The 22,706-nt window shown below is 47.5% G+C and overlaps 1 protein-coding gene across 15 annotated transcripts in view; it reads left to right on the top strand.

The window, feature by feature from the left end:
- Positions 1-22,706, top strand: part of LOC308569494 (uncharacterized protein) — a 209,920-nt gene that overhangs the window by 57,376 nt on the left and 129,838 nt on the right. For all 15 annotated transcript variants that reach the window (XM_081163437.1, XM_081163436.1, XM_081163443.1 and 12 more), the window contains exons 3-4: positions 1,137-1,401; positions 13,198-13,266. In XM_081163437.1, coding sequence (XP_081019563.1) covers positions 1,164-1,401; positions 13,198-13,266 — 307 coding nt within the window. In that variant the 5' untranslated portion in view covers positions 1,137-1,163. The remainder of the gene's footprint in view (positions 1-1,136; positions 1,402-13,197; positions 13,267-22,706) is intronic.

The following is a 22,706-nucleotide window of genomic DNA, read 5'->3' as shown; positions in this document are numbered from 1 at the left end:
TTTGGTGTCTTGGCTCTTTCAGACAACAGCAACAAATTAAAATCAATATTTAAAATGCAATTTTCAATTATGGTGCTTTTATACATATAAAAAAGACTGGTTTAAAGCAAAATCTGAACTTAATACGTGTTGATGCCTGTGTTTCATCTCTCAGCTAAATTCGCAGCCCTCTCTCAGACATGCAGTTGAAAGCCCCTTTCATATATAATGGAAGAGCCATGAAGTGGCGGCAGCGCCGAATGGTCCTTAAATAGCTAGATGTTATGAATATGGCACAGTGGAGCTTTTGCTGCTTTTTGGGCCTGATATTGGGTGCCAAGGGCTGTCAAACCATCACAAACATTGGGGGATCTACTCTGGCTCCAGACAATGCGTTCCTGACTCTCACCAGAATAATCTAGTAAACACATTAAGGTAGTTGCACACTCCCACATGGCTGCCCAGATGGGCAAGCACCATGGGTTTTCTACCCCACAGACAAACACTTGCCTATTTTATTTTGTGCTTTTGGAAAATTCTGGCACTTTAGTCCAATGCAGATATATATTTCTTGATCAGGGTGGTGTAATCGGGCAGCACCAGGTTTTCGTTTTGCAGATAAATGGTCTCGCTTAGTGTCCTTGCACATGTACCGAGTGAAAGAAACAGAAACCAGTGCTTGTCAGCCTTTCCCCCTTCTTGTGTATAAGTGGACAGAATGTGGCAGAAAAGCCAAATTGCTGCAGAAGATGGTTAACTCATGTAAGTAGGACAAAGGCATGATTTGATCATAAGCCATGTTGTGTCAGAGCAGCCATTGCCAACATTGCGCCCTCCAGCTGTTTTGGACTACAACTCCCATAAGCCTTAGCCAGACGGTAGTTGTAGTCCAAAACAGCTGGAGCGTACCAGGTTGGCAAATGCTGGAGCGCAGCCAATTTGGGTGCACCTATCTCTGTTTAGGTCAGGAAATACCTGAATTATTTTGACTTTTATCATCATGATTCTGATCCTCATTGACTTAGTCTGTTGAGTCTCTTCCACTGTACTTTTCAGACTGATTGTGTCTGTAGAGTGGCTTGTCCCAAACCTCCCAATGAACTTCACTGTGACAGACAAAATTATCTCATGGCTCCTCTCCTCCTCTTCTTTCCCAGTTTTTTTAGTCCGCAAAGGTGTGAACCATGGCTGACTTCGACCACAACCTGAGTCTGGCGGACGCCCTGACGGAGCCGCAGCCGCAGATCGAGGAGGAAGTGAAGCGAGATTTCATTGCCACCCTGGAGGCGGAGAAATTTGACGACATGGTTGGGGAAACGGTTGGCAAAACAGACTATGTCCCTCTTCTCGACGACGATGACCCGAAGCCTGGGAACCAGGAAGCGAAAACCAAACCCCATGCTGACAACGTCCCTGCGGAGCGTAAGTGAAGCTCAGCTGTGAATGCTTTGGGCTGTGTGGTTGGGGGTGTGTGGTGCCTAGTGGACAGAAGAGCCCCGCAGTCAACGATGCAATGTTGCAACACTGCCATGCCCCCTGGGAAGGGCACAGCACTTTTGCTTTAGCATCCTCTGAGGGTGGGGGTGGTTTTCTTGCCCTCTTTTCTTTGTCTCTTCCACTGCTCAGGAAAGCAAGGGTGAGGCGACGAGTGGGCAGGTGTGTTGTTGGCAATGTCTTTGCTTGGTCTACCTTCTGTGGTACCTTCTGTGTGTGTGCCGGGTATTGCTAATAGCTGCAATGTGGGACGGGGAGAGGAGAGGTAGGATTTGTCAAGACAAAGGTTAATGTCCTCAAGCCCAGAAGCTCCTGCAACTGTCACTATATCCTGTTCAGGTGATCATGGCAACTCTGGATGGCCTTGAGCAGGCATAGGCAAACTTAGTCCTCCAGATGTTTTGGGACTACAACTCCCATGATCCCTAGCTAACAGGACCAGTGGTCAGGGATGATGGGAATTGTAGTCTCAAAAAACATATGGAGGGCTGAGTTTGCCTATGCCTGGCCTTGAGTATGATGTAGGCAAAAAAGTGTGGATTTTTTGTTCATCCAGTGGGAATGATGAATTACTGGGCAGACCCCAGTTTCCTGGAAAGTTTAGGGGATTCTGGAGTCGAGGTTGCTTTGGAGTCATCATTTGCTGCATCTATATCCCAGTTTTTTCTCCAAGGAGCTCAACGGGGCGTACATGCTTCTCCCCACTCCTCATTTAATCCCCACAACAGCCCTGTGAGGTAGGTGCGGCTGAGGGGCAGTGATAGGCCTCCTCAAGGCCACCCATTGAGCTTCATGGCTGAGTAGAGAGGGTTGAACCATCATCTCCCAGGTCCTCGTCCGACAACACTTCTCTTGTCTTCTTCTTCTTTTTAAATTTGTAGACTACTCTTCACCTGCAAATCTCAGGGCGGTTCACAACATAAAATTACAAAATTATGGATGGATTGGATGCTCCCTTCATAATATCACCTTCGCGCACCCTTATAATGCATCACAACGCATTCTTTGACAGGAAGCAGCAGCATTTTTTTCCATTGCATCATCTCCCTCTCAGGCCTTGCCTTGCCTCGCCATCCCCTCCCCTTTCTCCTTCCTCCCAGTACCCCAGCTGGTGCCATCCAAGGTCTGTTTCCTCTCTCCTCCCGTTTCTGCAATTCTTTGGGCACCCTCCTGTCATTGCCTGTTGTCTGGACTGTGACTGTTTCCTGTCTGGCTTCCGCTCTCCAGTCAGCTGAGGATGCTTTCGCTGAACTCTTTTCTTTCTGTGGCTCCGCATGTGTTCTTCCTGTGCTTGCCATGCCTTTTATGTCCTTAAACTGAGACCACAGCTTTACACCAGCCCTCCCACTCCTGGCGCCCTCCAGGTGTTCTGGACTACAACTCTCACTGGCTCCAGCCAGCATGGTGTCATAGTCCAAAATATCTGGGGGGGCGCCAAGTTGGAGAAGGCTAGAATCATAGAGTTGTAGCATTGAAAGGGACCACAAGGGTCAACTAATCCAGCCCCATAATGCTTTGCTCCACCCCATGCAAGTTTATTAACTTCAGCTCATAAAACCTCTGCCCTTTTTTTCCTTTTTCCTCTTTCCTAAGTTGAGTACAGTAAATAATAATTCCTAACTTCCCCATCTCCTGTTTCTTCCCTCTTTTTCGGCTTATGCAATAATGCTCAGGGCCCTGTCTTTAGAGAACCCTTATTTATATAACCTTTCTTTAAAAGTAAACATACATCTTGTGTCAGGATGTATAACTTGTCTCTTGTGGTGAGCCTAGCCATGTCTCGCCCGAGAGCGCCTGAATTGTGTCGCCCGCGAGGGAAAATACCTAATATTAGCTTCCAAAACCGAAACAGATTGGTGAGCCCTTGGGGAAGGCGGCCGGGGGTGGGGGGCTCGGGAATGGGGAGAGAGCAGTGGGGAACTTCAAGGGAAGTGAAATATTGCAGGCTCCCTAGCAAAGCTCTTGCCTTGATCTCTTTCTGAAGGGGACTCCAGTGTTTGCAGTTTAGATTTCGTTTGCACTGTCTCCCTGCTTGTGTCTGACAGGTGAGAATCTGACCACCTTACTGGGCCCAAACCGAAAGGTTTGCAGCTTCATAGCACAGAATAAGAGGTACAAGGTGGAGGGCCTCAGGTGAGAGAGGCTCACAATTGTGTCTAAAGATTTTGCAAGCTGCTAGGAACTGTTGTCAGCTGAAAGGCATATTCAGGGCGCGAAAGCTGGAGTTCATTTCTGCATGCCCATTTGGGCTGCTTTGGCAGGCGCAACAAGGCAGGTGTGGCTGCTTACAATGCCAGCTTTTTATGTAGCACTTGAGACGTCTTCGGGTATGTACCCTGCAGTTCTTACAACAACCCTACAAGGTAGGTCAGTGATAAGATCCCCTTCTTAAACAGGCTGGTGGAGATGGTGGGGGCATGCCTAAGGCAAAGCTGTGTGATCATGGCATGGGGGAGGTCTGAACTGGGGGTTTCCTGGCTCACAGCTCAGTCTCTGCAGTTGTTGTGGGGCACTAACCAGGAGAGGCCACTTCTTGTTAGTTCTCAGGCTACATGATTTGCCTGTGTCCCCAACTTGGGATAGTGGAATGGGCTGCAGAGAGAAAATTAACGTGAGCAGGGTGAAATGAGTTAATGTATATAGTATTTTACGGAGTAGCTGAACCCAGTCTATGCATTCCAAATGTACTGAGTGTCTGTCCTAGTAATGGACAGATGGGCTGTTATGCACCTACTTATTATCCCTCTTGCTTTGGAAGTGAAACAGATATGCTTGGGGTTTCTCTAACGCTTCAGTTGCAGTCTTTGTGCCCGTGACAATTGGAAAAAAAAGTGTTCTGAAGGGTACAGTATTTCAGGATCTTTAAACTGGTGGCTTCCTGACATTTTTTCCCTTCTTTTCTCTTTCTTGGCCACCAGAGTAATATCAACAGTTATAAAGCAATAGGAAAATTTGTTTACCTTTGAAAGGCTAAGGGTTTTGGTTGATAAGATACCCCATTTTGAGACTTGGACAGACCAAAGTAAGGTTTATCTGGTCGCTCTGGAGAGAACAATGTCTTGCTTGCTTCATCCCTCTGAATTATTTTACTAACTTGATACTGAACCCTTTATTAGATTTATGCTGTCAGAGAAAGGAGGAGGAAGCATGTTCATCTTCTGGTGTGAAGGATCCTGGCTGGGGCAAGGGTTGCACTGGGGTGATCTCATTCTTTTTCGGCCTGCTGGTTCTAGAATTTTGGGAACACCTCTTGCCTTCCGCTCTCTTCCTTCTTACTAATTTCCCCCTTTCTTGAGGCAAAATGAGATCAGTCCTGGAGGAGAGAAAAATATGACATCCATGGGTGTAACTATTTAGCTAGGTACTTTTGCCTCTGGATCTTAATGAGACACCTCTGTTTCATCAGACTTAGGGCTGGGTGGATCTTTGCAGAAATACCTGGTGTATGGCCCTAATAGATGTTGAGAAGTTACTTTTCAGGGGTCAGCATTCTTCCAAAGACCTGGCTGCCTTGTCTGGGAACGTAAACTTGTGTTAGAATATTCATCATTGTGAATCAGATGGTCTGGGGTGGAGAACTCATAGCCTGTATGTGTCCCTCAAGCTAATTTGATGCACCGTCCAGCTCTCCAAATGCAACATGTCTTCTCTTAGTTATCAGGTCTGCTGCTGGCTTGGGTGAGAAGGATCAGAGAAGGAAGTGAGAGAGACGGCCCTATAGAGCGAGATGTAGGGGAAAGCTGAAATGTTTTGGGAGGGATTAGCAGGGTGAAAAATGGGGTAGTGGGGAAAGAGGTAAAAAGAGCCCCGTTATCTTGCAGGGAGCCATGAGTTGGTGGAGCCCAGAAGTCAAGAAGGAAGTGCAGTGTGAACCTGGGAAGTAGGAGGGCTGGTCCTTGCAAGGGGCTTGGGTTTGGGAGCTGGAAGGGATCTGTTCTCTGGGAAATAAGAAAGAGGTGTGTGGGAGAGAAAGTGAGTGATTGAGTGATATATACCGTATTTTTCGATCCTTAAGACACACTTTTCCCCTCCTAAAAAGTAAGGGGAAATGTGTGTGCATCTTATGGAGCAAATGCAGGCGGGAGGCTCTGCTCAGCGCTTCCTTTAAAGAGCCGCGTGGAGCGTGTGTGGGGCTCTTGGGGAGGGGCAGGCCGTCAGTCCCTTCTCCCTCCTCGGGCAAAAGCCCCCAAGAGCTGCACACACGCTCCACGCGGCTCTTTAAAGGGAGCGCGACTCTTGGGGGCTTTTCCAGGAGGTGGAGGAAGGGACTGACAAGCTGCCCTTCTCCCTCCTCGGGCAAAAGCCCCCAAAAGCCGCACACACGCCCCAAGAGCGATCCCTCTTGCTGTTTGGCTTCTGGCTTAGCCGCATGAAGCCTCTTCAGGGCAGGGGGAGCCTTCTTGCTGTTCTGGCTTCTGGGATTCAGAATATTTTCCCCCCCTGTTTTCCTTCTCCAAAAGCTAGGTGCGTCTTATAGAGTGGTTCGTCTTACAGAGCAAAAAATACGGTACACACACACACACACACACACACACACACACACACACACTGTGTTCTGTGGAATGGTTCTTTACACTGCTGGCTCTGATCCCTCTGGTTACCCCTGAGGGAATTTGGTCCACGACACCCAAAAAGTGCCTTACCTGAACATAAGGAGAGCCTGCTGGATCAGGCCAATGGCCACCTAGCCCAGCATCCAGTTCTCAGAGTAGCCAACCAGATGCCTGTGGGAAACCAGCAAGCAGGATCTGAGCACAGGAGCCTTCTCCCCGCTCCTGTGGCTTCCAACGATTGGCATTCAGAAGCAATGCTGGCACCAGCTGTGGACCAGTGTGCAATATTCAGTTTTGTATAAGAGTGAAGCAGTGCTGGCTTCTGGAACCCATTTTAAGGCTGCAGCCTCGGTGTGCCTTTGTGGTAGATCTTGCAAGCTTAGCAACTCACCCCTAAATTTGTATTTTTTACTGATGTTGGGCTAAGTAGCTCATTGCGCGACAATGCCTAAGACTGCCCAATGATTGATCATGGAATATGCAGAAATAGCCAGATTAACAGGGAAAATTAGACAACAGGGCGAGGAAACATTTCAAAAAGAATGGGAAAAATTTACGTCGTATATAGGAAAGATAAAATGAAATAGTGAAACCAGTAGAATTGGAAATAAACCTCACAACGGAAAAGATTAAGAAAAGTGATGGATAATGAAAATAATAAGCAAAATGTGTAAGGAGATTAATATAACTAACATTAGTTGTAAATTGTATAACAAGAAGAATTGTATAAACAGGAGGATTTATTTGTTTATGGATATACTATGGAAAATGAATAACAATATACAAGATGGATGAAAATAATGCGATAAAATTATATGTGATATAAAAAACCAGAAGAAGGAAGGAGAGAAGTCAGCGCTTAGGAGCAAGTATAAATGTAAAATGCAGCACATTATGTGTATGTGGAGTATGTAACCGGAAAACTAATAAAGATTATTTTGGGTGGGGTGGGGGGAAGACTGCCCAATGATCTCGGAAGAGGCAGCGCTTGAACTCAGCCATCCATCGCAAGAGCCCAGCACTCTATTTCCGGCACCGTTCTGAGATGTACTGTCAGGATCGTTTAAACCTGGTGTGCATCTCCAGCTGCTGTTGATGTTGCTTGGAGCTGCATCTGGGAAAGGCAGGAACCAAGCAGAACACACACACACACACACACACACACACACCCCTGGCAGGAAGAGCACTTCCTTCCTATGCAGAAGCAACCCAGGTTCCATTTATGACATCTCTTCTTGAAGCACCTTTGCTAACAGGCGAGGGGACGCTCCTGATCTGAGACCTTGGAGAACCGCTTCCAGTTAGAGTTGATACTTTTGGCCAGATGGGCTGGTGGCCTAACTCCTATGAGGCAGCTGCATGTAGAGTCATAGAATTGTAGAGTTGCAAAGGGACCTCAAGGGCCATCTAGCCCACCCCCCTGCAATGCCGGAATAACCCACTGCAAAGAGGCTGTACACGGGACACTTCCCTAACCATTTGTGCAGGCTTCAGTGGTGTGATTGTGTTGTCCCGCTGTCTCGATCCTTAGCAAAGCAGGACTGGCCTTCTGGGGAATTTGAATAGAGGCTTTCTGCTGTTGGACCATCATCTGTGGGAAAAGAACTTGTGCAGGCGCCCCCTTCCGTTTTCCTGCACGCAGTCCAGGCGGGGCTGTAAACAACCCTTCAAGATCTAACCCTCCCATCTCCTTTTGGGAGGGGGTTGTGTCTAACTGAAATCCTTCAGCCAGATTAGACAAGGCTTAAGGAACGGTCAGATGGAGTCCCACCTGGACCCGGAGGGCTTGGGCTTGGAGAGGAGGGGCTGCCAATCCAAACAGAAATTGGCCAGGATTTCGTCTTGCACTAAAGCGTTTTGGGGCCGCTGTGCATCTCTTCCCTTCCCCATTAACACATCATTGGGACGACGTTATTTTTTTCCCTCCCACGGGGATAATAGCCAGCAAGTTGGTCTTACCAAGTGGCTGAACGTCATAATTTGACAAGTGCCGGCTAATCCTCTTACTCCATCCTTTATGTAATGCCAGGGGATTGCTTGGGGAGCAGGCGAAGCCTTACATCTCCCCCTCCTGCCCTCCTGGAAGCCGTGCTTACTCAGCGCCTCTGCTTTAACCTCAGAAAGTTTGGCCTTGGGTTGGTTCTTGAGGCAGCTCAGATATGTGCTGCCCCTAACTTTTGACGGGGCATCGAGGAGAGATTAACAACGCGCCCCAATAAAGATGGCAGTTTGAACTCTGCACTGACCAGATAAAGTAAGGCAGTTGTCGTGGAGGGATATCCAATTTATTGCATAAAACGATAAGGCGGTGCATGACGGGAGAAGGAATTGAAGAGAAGAAATTGCAAGCCGTAATATTTCCTCACCCCGCAACCCAACGAGAGGCAGCTGGAGTTGCAGCTTCAGCAGCCAAATGCTCCTTACCCTTATCCTTTTCTTCCAACACACTTTTGTTAGGGTCTCATTTGTATAAATTTCCTTATTCCAAATTTCTGATCTAGCTCGGCTTGAACATTTAAAGTTCTCCAGTGCCCAGCAGAGGGTGCTGGTCATATTCTCTTGGTGAACGTAAATTGCAGCATATCCAAATCCCCATAGCAGAGCAACAACAACAGACTCACAAGAGATTGGAAGAATTGAGCAGAAGTGCCTGAAATGTCTCCTTGCGTCTCTCCTTTCCCCGTCTCCGTGCAGTAATATGAATCTCATGCAGCCAACATTTATTTTTCCTTGAAGATTTTGGGGCTGGAAGTTTGGTAGAGAGAAGCATTTTCATGCTTGAGATGAAAGATGGTGGGTGTCTAACAAAGTGCACTCTAACCTCTGGATGGGAGAGACTTTCTGCTGCCCACCAGGCCATGGCTTTTCCACCTGCCTTGCCCCCAAGCCCCCAGCCCTGGGAGTCTTTCCTAGACCATGACTTTGAGAATAGCAGAAGTAGCTAGGAAGGGGGAAGAGGAGTTCAGGGATATTTTTAAAAAACAATTTTATAAGTTGTGTGTCCTTGTTTCTCCATCTGATCCTTTTACATGGTCTTGTAGGTTTTGGGGCATTTTATGGGACGCGGGTGGCGCTGTGGGTTAAACCACAGAGCCTAGGACTTGCCAATCAGAAGGTTGGCGGTTCGAATCTCCACGATGGGGTGAGCTCCCGTTGCTCGGTCCCTGCTCCTGCCAACCTAGCAGTTCGAAAGCACATCAAAGTGGAAGGAGATTAATAGGTACCACTCCGGCGGGAAGGTAAACGGCGTTTCCGTGCGCTGCTCTGGTTCGCCAGAAGCGGCTTAAGTCATGCTGTCCACATGACCCGGAAGCTGTACGCCGGCTCCCTCGGCCAGTAAAGCGAGATGAGCGCCGCAACCCCAGAGTCGTCCACGACAGGGCTTTACCTTTACCTTTATGCATTGTAGCTTGTGGTTATTTTTATTGATTATCGCTTAGTAATTCTTTATTGTAATTGATAAGTGCCATTTGCTGGTATTTAATTTTACTGTTTACTATTACATTCTAATGGATAATTGAATATTGCTTTATTTGATATAAGTTGTTTATTTTAAAGTTACTGTGACTTTTTTGTATTGGATCAGATTGTTACTACGTGTGTGATCTTTGCTGTCTTATTTTGCTGCTTCTTCATCTTGTAAACCACTTTGCGTATAGTAATAGAGAAAGGCGGTACACAAATTGAAAATGAAATGAAATTTTCATGGTGCTCTCAAAGAACTGGCACATAGCTTGCTCTAGTGCTTGAGACTGAAATGGGTAAAATCTCTGTCCTTGGAGTCTGGTGATTCAAAGGCTCATGCTGCTCAGATCCTGAAGGTAGCACATAGTCATCCCATCCAGCAGCCATTGATAGCTTTATTCTCTCTGAATTTCTCTAATCCCCCTTTTAAATCCCACCAGTAAGAATGTAAGGGGTCCATTGGTTACATAGAAGCTGCCTTGGACCAAGTCTTCCCATGGACATCTAGGTGGGCCCTGTATGAACAGGATGATGGACTAGATGGGCCATTGGCCTGATCCTGCTTCCAGGCTGCTTCAAACCTGTTGGGAATGATCATAGATGTTTGGTTTCCCTCATCTCCTGATGAACAGCCCTGTGCTTTGGAACCTGTTGGCATTAGAACATTATAATTTGAATTAATACACCCATCTCCTGTGCCTGCTGGGTTTTCCATTTTATTCCTCTTTCGCCCAGCCCATTCCCAGTGTAACATATTCTGCAGCTTGCCCCTGGTGTTGGGATGTATGTGCTGGGACTGAGGCATGATGCCTGATCAGTGGCTATTGGATCAGAGTATTGAAGGACACAGCCTCATCCTCAAGCAACCAGCCTTCCTGTAGAGGTCTGGCTGCGGCAAGACAGATCTGTACTCCGTACTGCCTGGTTCTCCTTGAGGCATTTTCTTTTGCAGCAGCAAGAGACGGGGCGCTGAGCAGGCCGAACCATCTGTCCAACCCTCCTCTGGCGGCCTTTATCGCTGTGGCCTTACGCGTGAAATCATACGGCTGCACGTTTCCGAGGCATGCCTTTGGGGGGGTGGTGATTAGGCTTAATATATTGGCCCCATCTTCCTCGCTCGGGATTATCTGTTTTTTAGGGCGTGCTGTGGCTCTAAGGGTTGTTTATATATAAAAAAACCCAATCCTTTGATCCTTTAGCCAGATGTAAGTACCATCTAATCATTTGGGCCAGGATTACGGACTTTGGACATCTTGGTTCGTTTTGCGCTCTTAAAAACCAGGTTCTTAAAATAAAAGGAGTTTTTGGAAGGGGTGTGTGTTTGTGCGTTGGGAGGGGAAGGAAAGCTAAAATGTTTAAATGCTACGCAATGTGCAGGGAGCCAGTACTCCAAATTGCAGAGACAGAAGGCAATCACCACCACCTCCGGCTCAAGTGCTGCAAAGTTGCGGGCGGGGAAAGCTGTGGGCAGCTGTTCTGAGCCACATCTGGCCTCGCGGACAGTGGTAATGGCCCGGTTGATTTCCATTTATCCATGAGCTGAATCCTTTTGTGCAGGGAGCCTCACTCCTCTCGGTTAGCTTGAGGGGGAATTGTAAGCGAGAAGAGCGAAGGGAAGCCCCACACCCCTCTGGGAGATGGGACGGCGCAAGCTGCCTTCTTGGGGCCTGTTTTTCATTTAGCTCTTGTCTGTGCAGCTGGGGCTGCTTTTTGAAGACAGTTGGGTCCTTTGATGGGGTTTCCTCAGCCCTGTTCTGCAGATAAGCTGTTTTGATTTATGCAAGCATCCCTGTTCCCAGATGCTGTCGTGCAGGAAGGAGTCTTCTTCCCCGTTGGAATAGCTGGATTAGATCTCCGCAAAGCCTGTTTTCAGTGTGTGTAAAAGCGTCTTAATTTATGCGAATCCAGCTCTTTAAAGCCCTTGAAATGGCAGAGCTGTGTGGCACCAGCGGGGAGCTCGCTTTGCCACCTTGTAAATTCAATTGCTTGATGTCCCTGAGAAAGAGGCAGAGGCGTAGCTAGGGGGGCACTGGGCGGCACACCATGGGGGGCGACACCGCGGGGCGTGCAACACGCCCAAGCCACGTGTCTTGCTTGCCTAGCTACGCTGCTGGAAAGAAGCGGCTGGAATGCGACCAACCCACTTTACAAAATGCGACGTTGGGGACACCTGAGAACGCTGGAGGCGACAGCCTCTTATCGGAAGCCGCAGCCCTTTTGAACACTGGCTGCCTTTGTGGGAGCCATCTCTAGAGGCAGCCAAATAAGGTCACCTTCCAAAAGGTGCACATCAGAGGAAGGTTTTAACAAATCTCTCTCCCTTGAGTTTCCCTTGTCAGGTGTGTAAACCTGCCTAGTACCACACTGCCATCTGTTCCCTAGCTTTGTAGGGAAAGCTGAGCCAAGAGAGGTGAATGTTGCATATGTGCCATAGCGGCGCAAGCTCCTGCTTTGGTTTTGCAGCAGGAAGATCTGCCCCCAATAAGCAGTGTTTGAAATTAGCCAGGAGCCAGGTGCATTTTGCTCCTGGCCTTTGACCACTTGCGACCCAAGTGAAGATGCCAGGATGGCGCCTAACGTCGCCATCATCTAGAGGTGGGATCATTGGATCTGGACTGTTTTCACACACTAAAACCCCATCCTGTAGAATTCTAGTGCAGGAACCTGTATCCCTATAGTTGTTGGACAACCACTCCCATCACCCCTGGCCATTGTGCCATGCTGTCTGGACCATTCGGGAGTCCAACTACACTTGGAAGGCCACAGCCCCATCCCCACTTTAAATCATCTGTTTTTACTGCTTTGCTGTATTTTGAATTGTTTTCATTTGTTTTTAAACAGTACGCCACCTTGATATTACTTTTGCTCAGAAAGGCAGGATGTACTTAAGCAAGTACTATGCTGCTGTTCCTTGTATTTTTAACTTCTCTTCAGGCTTTATTTTAATCTTTGTATTTTTGCACTTTATGAATTACAAGCCATTTGAAAGCCAGTCACGGTGCTGAGGTGGGATAGACCTTCACAAATTCCCATATTTAGGCTCACAGGCTGCCAGTGTTATAAACCAGCCAGGTGCATTTTGCTACTCACACAGGTCCAGTTGTGGCCTCATGGAGACTTCCGGATGCCAGGCTGGCAACTGGGGAAAGCAAAATATCACTTAGAGAAGGATCTGAAATATTTTCTTTTAAGCTTGATTTTGTTTTATTTGATGTTTTAATGTCTTGTAAACCGCTTTCAGATTTCTCCTTTAAAATATAGCGCTATAAAAACAAAATTAAACGAATAACAATAACAACAAATCCCACTGCAAAAAAGGTGCCTAGGCATTCCATTGTGGCAACAGTAACCCAGCTTTAAGCTGCCATTTGGTGATAAGATTATATATCTGGGTTTCTAACCCTGCAGGTTGCTACAGAATGTGCAGCACTTTCTCCCTTGCTCCTTCCCTGCAAACTACTTTGCTGGGCGGTGAATACAGCCTGCCCCTGTGGAACTGGTGCAAGAATGGCATGGCTGGCTACTGGTAAAAACAGCTGGCTACCAAACTCAGTCAAAAGTTGCAGACCCTAACCCTAACCCCAGCCCTTTACAGGGAAGTACACTTGAAGAGGTTTATGCAGCCTGCATGTTAAAACCCCGTGAAGAGTGAAAATGAAGGCAGTGAGATTCCTCCCAGTTGATGAGACTGTCTCTGTCTTTTTAGGTACGTCAGCGACTGGACCAGCTGCTGTGGTCGAGAATGGCGACCATGGAATAGAAGGCACCAGGAAGGGTAAGATTTCAATGGCCTGTATTTGTCCATCCCATGATGATGTAAGGGAAATATTGGAACCACGTGGGCTTCTTCCCTCCTATCCAAAAAACCCCCAGTCTCTTAGCCATAGCTGCTGAACAGTACACAAGACAACATTTAATACGAACAGGTATCTCACAAAAATGTATGGCATCATCAAACATCTAAGGGGAACCTAGATTATATTCCAAGGATTAAGACATTTCTGGAACTGTAAGGTACATGAACCAAATTCTCCATAGAGGTTAATGTTGCCCCCATACACGCAGAAGTGAATATGTCACACCCCCTGCACAGTTCAAAAGTTGTTATCAATATAATCTAGGTGAGTCCTGATGTTGCCAAATGCTTTAGCAGTCTTCGGTGGCATTCTTTCTAAAAGAAGCAATGCTTTCTGCATGAGTCCCGGAGGGCAGTGGCAGTTAATGCATTAATGCTGCAGTAGCCTTTTCAGACACAATAATCTAAATTGATCTATACGCTGAGCCATATCTCCCAAGACTGTAGCGGCATACAAGAGTCCAATTATACACAATCTCAAGCCTTATTTTTCCCTGAAACCTGCAGCTGCTATCTTTGGAAGTGAGTGAGATGTATACCTTATTCATTAGTTATACAGTGGTGCCTCACAAGACGAAAAGAATCTGTTCTGTGATTCTCTTCGTCTAGCGGTTTTTTCGTCTTGCGAAGCAAGCCCATTGACGGATTAACGCTATTAGCTGCTTTTAGCGGCTTATCGGATCAGCTGATAAGCGGCTTAGCGGCTTAGGAAAAGGGGGGAAGGGGAAAAAACCCGCAGGAACTTGCAAGACATTTTCGTCTTGCAAAGCAAGCCCATAGGAGATTCGTTTTGCGAAGCACCTCCAAAACGGAAAACTCTTTCGTCTAGCGAGTTTTCCGTCTTGCGAGGCATTCGTCTTGCGGGGCACCACTGTATTAAAAAGCTCACTTACAGCTTCACTTTTTGTGCTTTTGTTTAGTAGTCAGTGAAGGGGGTCTCTCTCTTCTTGGTTTGAGGTCTTCCCTCCTAGTCATTGCCCAGGGACCTAAGATTAGGGCTTTTTGTGTTTTTTTAAACACGGGATTATATCTTTCCAGGAGCTCATTACTTGATGTAACCTTTTCCCTTTTCTGCAAAATGTTGTGTTTGTCTTGTCCTGTTGCTAGCGTTTTGTGAAAGACTTTTCTGACCCTCGTAGTAGTCCCACAGTCCAGGAAGTTCTTCCTCTTCCCCTCCCACCAAACCGCTCTTCTGCTTCAGAACAACTTTTGTAAATCAGTTTAGAAAATGCCATTGAGCATGAAGATGTTTCCAGGAGGCATCTCGTGGGCCTCACTGCCTCCGATCGCTGAGTGGTGTTGGGTTCAAACTGGCTTCTAGTGTCCCATTAAGAAGGATGCTTTTAAAATGAAACTCAGGCTGAACTCAGGATTGCTTCGGTGCTGTTGAGTCACTTCCATCTCCGCCCCCACCCCGCTGCAAATTGGGAGAGTGCCTGTCCAGTGTGCAAGGAAGGCCCTCCCTTAGAAACAGCAGGTGCTGTTCACCTGGGTGTGATTATGGAAATCTGCTTGTGATCTGGAAGATGGGTATGCAGGCAACGTGCACATCCATGCCCTCTTTAACATTTTGGCTTGTCCAGTGGTTCTTTTTTCCATTATTTATTTTAAGGATTGATTTATTCCAACGTATCTATGCTGCCTCTCAGGGTAAAGCCCTGCCAATGTGGGTCACACAAGACAGTTAAAACAGAGCACCATTCTTTCAATATATGTAGTGCAGTCCAGCTCTAAAAATAAAAAAGCAGCTGTTTAAAAGACAAAATTAGGCCCACTTTATTCCAGGTGTGCACTCCTGCTTCAGAACTCAAGTATCTTGCGGGTTCAGATCAAGGACTATCTAGTGATGCTGGCTGGAGCTGATAAGAATTGTAGCCCAGCAATGTCTCAAGGGCATATTGGCTACCTCTTACACCAACTAGTAGTGGACACCAACTAGATGACTTCAAAGGCAGAGAGAGGCATGGAGGAAAAGGCTAACAATGGCTACTAGCATTGCAGGGGGTTGGACTAGATGTCCCTTGGGGTCCCTTCTAACTCTACAATTCTCTGATTCTATGGCTTATGTTTCTACCTCCAGTGTCAGAGGCAGTGTGTCTCTGAATAGCCGTAGCTGGGATTTGCAAGTGAGGAGAGCCTGATTCCTCCTTGAGGGCTTCCTGTAGGCGTCTGGATGGTCACTGTGAGAACAGGATTCTGGACTAGGTGGGCCATTGGCTTGTTCCAGCTGCAGGGCATCTCTCACGTTCCTATTAGGTTTTCCCAGCCTGGTGCCCTCCAGATGTTTTGAACCACTCCCATCAACCTCGGCCAGCACCGATGGAAGTTGTAGACTAGCAATATCATGAGGCCATTGGGCTGGGGAAGGCTGCACTAGATTGCCCATTGGAAAGTTGGCTAGTGGCCTACTAGGGGAAGACCATCTACTTCATGCCCGGCTGATACATTACTTGCAGAAACAGTGAACCCTGAGGATCATTGTTGCCTATGAACTTTCCACTATCGGCTACCCAGAATAGTAACTTCCCTCTGTAATGCATTCATATCTCTTGACTTCACAGACTTGTAATTAGAAATTGTGATGAAATCCTTGTAGTCTCTGTGGCTTTCGTCTGTTTCCCCAATTTTTCACAGCATCAACCTTTTCATGGAAGCCTTTTGCACTCGCTTATATGAACAGTTCCTGAGCTGGTCTCAAAGCCAAGTAGGAGCCCAAAGTGTCTGACCAGACCGAGGAGTACCTTGAGGGGTTGGGTTAGTGACCCACTTCCGATCACATTGAACTCCTCTTCAGTGAGGAATAAGAAGGGTAAAGCTGAACTGGCGATAAATGCAAGGATGAAGGTCCGGCTGGTGCAAACTGCCCATCCCCTGGCTTGAATTTGTTTAGCAGCTGCTGCCCTTGTTCTGCCCATAGAATTCATGCACTCAGCTGCTTAAAAGCCTTCTCTCCACCCCACCCCAGTCTAAAGAGCGTCCCCCACACTGGCACTGCCCGTGTGCCCCCTGCCCATCTCCAGCAGTTGATGGGCAACCTGTGGCCTTCCAGAGATGCTGTTGGACTCTAGTTCCCATCATCCCTAGCCAGCTTGACCCAGTGATCAGAGATGATGGAAGTTGTAGTGTAGCAACATCTGGAGGACCACAGATTTCCAATCCCTGATTTACAGCCTAGATGAGCTTGTGCTTCCTTGCTTCATTTCTTTAGGAGCGTTTAGGTGCGGCTATAAATCATCACCCTCACATTTTGTATGTGTGTCTGTGTGTTGGGACAGGGCTGCTTATGGTGTCCCATGTACCTACTGATGATGGGTGCTGGCATCTCAGTCCTGCCAAGCTGCATTGTTCCAAGCACAGTGAGAGATCCTGGATGCGTTGTGCGTGGTGCTGATGGAAGCTCCCCCCCCCCGCAAGCTCTGGATTCATTTCCCGCCTTGCACAGCAGGGCAAAGACCCACACATTGAGAAGTTCAGGCAAGGAGAGATACTAATTTAAAGTTTGCTTATTTAAATGGTTATACAATACCCACCATTTCAAAACACACAAAGAGAAAAAGAAACAAAAATTAAAACACATTAAATCTATCTGCAGAGCTAGCAAGGTAGCAGTATCTAACAATGCTACCTTGGAAAAGCTTGCCTTGATTGAAAACATCTAAAAGAACAGATTGTTGGCGCCATCCTAATTTTAGGAGAGGTGATTGTAGAGCTTTCAAGGCTGCAGAGAAAGATGCGCAGGCGCTTAAGAGTAAAAATAAGGAAAATACAGCTTTTCTTTGGCTTTGAGTAAATATTTTTGAAACCCTGGCAGCCTGCTGGCTTGCTTTTGCAGCCTTACAATGGCTTGGCATGCGCTACATAAATCATTCTCTGCAGATTGGAGGGAATGGCTGCAGAGGTTGGAGGTGAGTAGTGAAAAGGGAGATATTTTCTTGAGGCAAATATCTGCCTGGGGCATCTTAAGGGACCAAGATAGTTCAGAAGATGGTATGGGCGTGGCTCCTCTTTCTGCAGTCGTATCTGCTGTCTGTGTTAGTCTACAGCAGAAATGAGGGGAGGGAGACAGATGTTTGTAGTTGTCCTCATGTCAGAAGTGATGCATTTGAGACTACCCACACAGGAATCACGAGTAACTATAGGCTGCATGGTTGTCTAGCTGCATAAATTGTCTCAGGGCCCAAAATAGGTGGCTTATGGAGAAATAGAGTAGTTCAAGTCACCTGGGCCTCAATACCTCTTTGTGATGCCAGGATCATGTCTTAAATCAGGCTTTCCAAGCTGGGCATCTCCAAATGTTGCTGGATTCCCAGTTCCCAGTAGTCCTAGCCAACATGCCCAATGGTCAGGGATGGTAGGAGCTGGAATCCCCGAACCTCTGGCGGGCACCAAGTTGACAAATACAGCTATCTTCTAGAATTGCAGAAAGCCCATTTTAAAAACACAGTTTTTAACCCCTTTTGGTATGCAGTACCATGCATTATGAGGGACGCGGGTGCCGCTGTGGGTTAAACCACAGAGCCTAGGACTTGCCGATCAGAAGGTCGGCAGTTCGAATCCCCGCAACGGGGTGAGCTCCTGTTGCTTGGTCCCTGCTCCTGCCAACCTATCAGTTCGAAAGCACCTCAAAGTGCAAGTAGATAAATAGGTACTGCTCCGGCGGGAAGGTAAACGGCGTTTCTGTGCTCTGGTTCTCCAGAAGTGGCTTAGTCATGCTGGCCACATGACCCAGAAGCTGTACGCCGGCTCCTTTGGCCAATAAAGCGAGATAGGCGCCGCAACCCCAGAGTCGGTAACGACTGGACCTAATGGTCAGGGGTCCCTTTACCTTTACTTTTACCATGCATTATGGTAGAAGAATCATAGACTCATGGAGTTGGAAGGGACCCTGGTGACCATCTACTCCAACCCCCTACAATGTGAGGAACCCTGCGTGTCTGCGAGGGTGTGTTTGCAGCATGGCGTCCAGGCTCAGTGGAAGAAACCCAGTCTAGGAAGGGCAAGAGGAGCTCCAGCCCCCTGTGGCGCGTGCCAGCTGTGGACTGTGTGTGTGTTGAGTTGTGACATTTCTGTAGCGACACTCTTCCAATCTGTTGTCTTATGTGGCCTTCAGGAATGATTCCCGGCACGTTGTCTTGCGAGCTGGTGGTGGGAAGGACCAGGCTTCTTAGCTGCAAACATCCAGGTTCATCAGGCAGCTCCAGAACACAAGACGATCAAATGTCCTGAGACTCGGAAAATGCTGGGCATCGCTTGTGTTTCTGGGTCCCTTGAAAGTGCTGCTGCCTCGGTTTCCTTTGTGCACGTGAAGCAGTGGTTGGTGGTTGGGTGGGGGTAAAGACTGGGTCCTGACTGTTCCAGCACAAGACCCATTGAAATCAGTGAACGGGTGCTACATATTCAGCCAGGCCTGATTTTTTTATTTCTTATTTTTGCTTGACATGGATAGCTCAGTTGGCCAGAACAATGGCGCTGATAATGCCAAGCTTGCAGGTTTGATCCCCGTACGGGACAGCTGCATATTCCTGCTATTCCAGGGGGTTGCACTAGATGATCCTGAGCGTACTTTCCAATTCTACGATTCTATGAAGAGTGCTGCTCTTTCCATCCTAGCAAGGTCCTTGCAAACCCAGGCTCCCTTCAAAGGCAAACTTTTCTGCTCAAGGTCGCAGGGTCTGCAGCCTTAATGCATAGACAGAGCCATACCCAAACGCATCGACTCCCCGCAGTATTTTTAGGAATCTCCCCCTGCCCTGCCCTGTGACATGACCAGAGAGGGGCTCCCAACTTCCTGCTGCATGTTTCGTACTGTTGACTGTCTGCTTCCTTTCTGCACAACAAGCATGACTGACTCTTTCTCTCTCTCTCTGTCTCTCTCTTGCAAAAGAGAGCTTCCCTGCTTGTCTCCAGTCTGGCTGCTCTCAGTAGTATGTTGCTTGATGTGCAGTTTACTGCATTAATGTTCATGTTTACTAATGACTTAATGCTTTTATTGCCCCTCCTCCCCGTATTTTCCTTCTCCCCCATCACGTTCCTCCCCCCCCCTTCTATCTTTCTTTTTCCTTCCTAGAAGCCTAGACCCCGGGCGCTGCTACCAACAGGAGACCAGTGCGTGCTTTCCTTCCCGATATTTACACTTCTTTTTTAAAAAATTACAAAAATGCCGCCACCAAAACACCCTCCGCATTTTGCAGAGCTCTTCCTTTACCTACCTGGAGTTCTATGGGGCTGAAGAAACAACGCGGGGTGTAGATCGGCTGCTGTCCTGCCCCTTGCCAGCGCCACTCTGCTCCTCCTCCTCCTCTTCTTCTTCTTCCTCCTCCTCCCCTCCTCCTTCTCCCTATTTCTGCTCAGCAGCTCTCATTGACACCTTCCTTTGTTGTAAGTGCAGGTGGTGCGTGGCAGCTGTTGAAAGGGCACTTTATTAACTTTGATTTTCTCTTTTTATGATTTCACATTCTTTAAATGTAATCATCAGTTCTTTTTCCTTTTGCCACCCCTCTGAAGCCCCCACCCCTGTCTGCATTTATTTTATTTTCTTCTTACAACCAGCAGGGCTTGCCTTCCAGAGCTCATCCACAGTGTTGCAGGGCTTGGGGTCTTTAGCTTAGATTGACAGCCGCATTTCTTTGCCCTTCACTTGCTCCACCTCCTTCATCCCCCTCCTCCCAAGTTCCCTGGTGCCTTTCCATATAAGGAACTTGATTTTATTGTTTGGTGTGTCCCCCCAAAAAACTTCCTTTGATTTGAAATCAGCAGTGTTCCTCCCTCCCCCTTCTTTTAAAATGACTTTGAACAGGAATTATGCCAAAAAAAATTGCATTTGATGAGACCTTAAAAAAGCACAGAAGAAATAAACATTGCTAAATAATTTTTTCAAGAGTGGAGCTGTCGCGCATCTACTCTTGGAGCAGAGTAACCTTGATCGCGTTCTGCTGTTCACATCAAACTCTGAGCCGGCAGACGGGTTCTGCTTTCATGAAAGTTTAATGCGTGTTGAAGTCTTACCTTTGTGCTAAGACTTTGCTCGGATGCAAATTCTTGTTTGCCTTCCCTGTCAGAAAACCAAGGTAGGAATAGACTGACAGGAGGGGAGGGGACAATGGAGCGAGCGCCACAGAGCCAGACATCAGACATGTCAAAACCGCTAATGAAATAATTATCTGACAAGGCCGCAGCCAGAGTGGGAAGGAGCTGTTGTCTCTTTGAACTCCTCCTGATCTGTCTGTAGGTTTAGCTTGTCACTTGCAATCTCCCTGGCTGTCCCCTCTCGGATATAAATTGGCCCCTGTGCATGGAGAGAATGGTAACAAAATTCATATCAAGGCCTAAATTTGGGCTCCCTTTATGCCTCCAGGCTAGCAGACGGATAAAACTTTCCTTAAGCATAGCTGACTTATGTTCTTGCTGCCTTATCTGCTACTTAAAAATTGATGTATACATTCCTGAGCACCGTTGAGCCCAGCTGTGATGCCCCTGCATGTATTTGGATGCTGAAGAATACCCAAGCCCCAAACCGGCTCGTGTCTTTATTAGAGATGCATGAAATAGAGTAAGCATGGAAACGGAGTGAGCATAGCAGAGACTCTGTTTGAAATATAAAGCATATTGCCAACACCCAACTCACAAATAACAATATGCAGAGGGTCAGAAAGGTTCAGAGTTTCTGTGCAAGAGGTGCATTGCTTTGGTAGACAACATTTCGAGAGCTCTGGGAAAGGAGGATAGTGGCTGCCGTTGCTGTCTTTAGAAGAGCGAGTGACTTTGCCCAAGGCTTCCAGTTGTAGCTAAGATGGTGTTTCAAGATGGGGCGAATTCCAGCCTGCACCTCTGGCCGACTGAGAGTCTTTCTCTTGGCTGGGCTGGCAATGTTGCCCTTGACCCAACAGGTTTTATTTGTGTGTGTATAGATATACGTGGCCCATGCAAATCCAGCTTTCTGTTCTCACAGTGGCAAGCCAATTGCCTAGTGGGGAAGTCTGCAAGCAGCAGCAGCAGCACCTCCCATGTGCAATTCCCAGTTGGTTGGACTCAACCCCATATGATTCTCTGTTCATTGTCATGCCTTATAAGAGCATTCCCTTCATTGCCTTGGTGGCTGTTGCTGGGCGAGTCGTCTTAGAAGAGTGCAATAGGGATGTTTGCCTGGGTATAGCCCACTGGGATAGGCTAGTTGTGTGACTGATGATGATGGACCAGCCAAGCAAGGCTTATCCCTTCACAGGTGGCCCAGTGCAGCCCACCCCGCATTCCCTCTTCATGTCGCTCCAATTTAACATCCTTGCACTGCTAATTGAAGTCCCCAGAAGATCTCCAACCACCCGTCCCTCGTGCAGCACAGCTTAGGACCTGGTGTGATCCCTGCATGCTCTGGGCGTGCATCCCAAAAAGGCTTGCTTTTGAACTTTTCCAAGAGAATATCCCACAAAGAGGGGAAGCATGTTGGAATGAAGGGGCCTTTCATCCTCCTTGCTTAGTTTGTTTAAGGAAACGGGAGTGTGTTGCTTTGACCTGACATTCACTCGCAGCCTCATTAGTTGGAAGCTAGCTATTCCACGGTGCCAGCTCGTTCTGAGCATCCAAACACTCGCTGCTCTTTGTTAGCCTTGCCTTAGGGAGTGTCTGCATGCTGAGGCCCTTTGCAATAGCGCCTCTCCCTTTACCTGCAAGATGGTCTCTCCCATAGAACTCCATGGGGTCCCACTGGATCATCCAGCTTGTCCTCTTGGTATACCTGTAGCATCCTCTGTAGATTGGGGTGGGGTGGGAGAATCTGGCCTCTGTATTCAGGAGGTGCGAAAAGCTGAATTAATGTAGCTCTTTTGGTTCTGTGGATATGGTAGAGGAGGTGGCATTTGGGAGTCAGGAAACAGACAGGGATCATGCCCAAGGAGGCCTCTCTCATCTTCACTCATTTCACTCTCTTAATAATGATGAATCTGTCCTAAGGATTTTGGCCCCTAGAGTGAAAATCTGGCTTTGTGGCTGACAAGCAGAGACTTACAGGCACTTACTTGCAGGCACTTACAAAACTCTTGGATACTGTGACTTTCAATTTTCCCCTTGGCAAAAAGAAACATTTCCAGCGAAGTGTGAAAGAAAATGCACTTGGAGCAAATGGAACTTGAGGTGAAAATGGAGACTTGGGGCTGCAAGAAGACACTTGCCGCTCCAGTTGAGTGGCTCCCTGGGCCTCCTTTGGGGAGCTGCTGACTGGAGGAGGCCCATTAGAGTAGTTCAAGGGTTAGGGCCATGCAAGCTTTCTCCTTCCCTCAATGCAGGAAGGATGTGCCTGGACTCATAATAAGGGAACGTCTGCAACCTAAGCCCCTAGAAATACCGTATTTTTCACTCTATAACAC

This window comes from Podarcis bocagei, assembly GCF_964188305.1.
Source record: "Podarcis bocagei genome assembly, chromosome: 12".
Lineage (NCBI taxonomy): Eukaryota > Metazoa > Chordata > Lepidosauria > Squamata > Lacertidae > Podarcis > Podarcis bocagei.
Note: the sequence above shows the minus strand (reverse complement) of the source record. Positions and strands in the feature narration are given on the sequence as shown.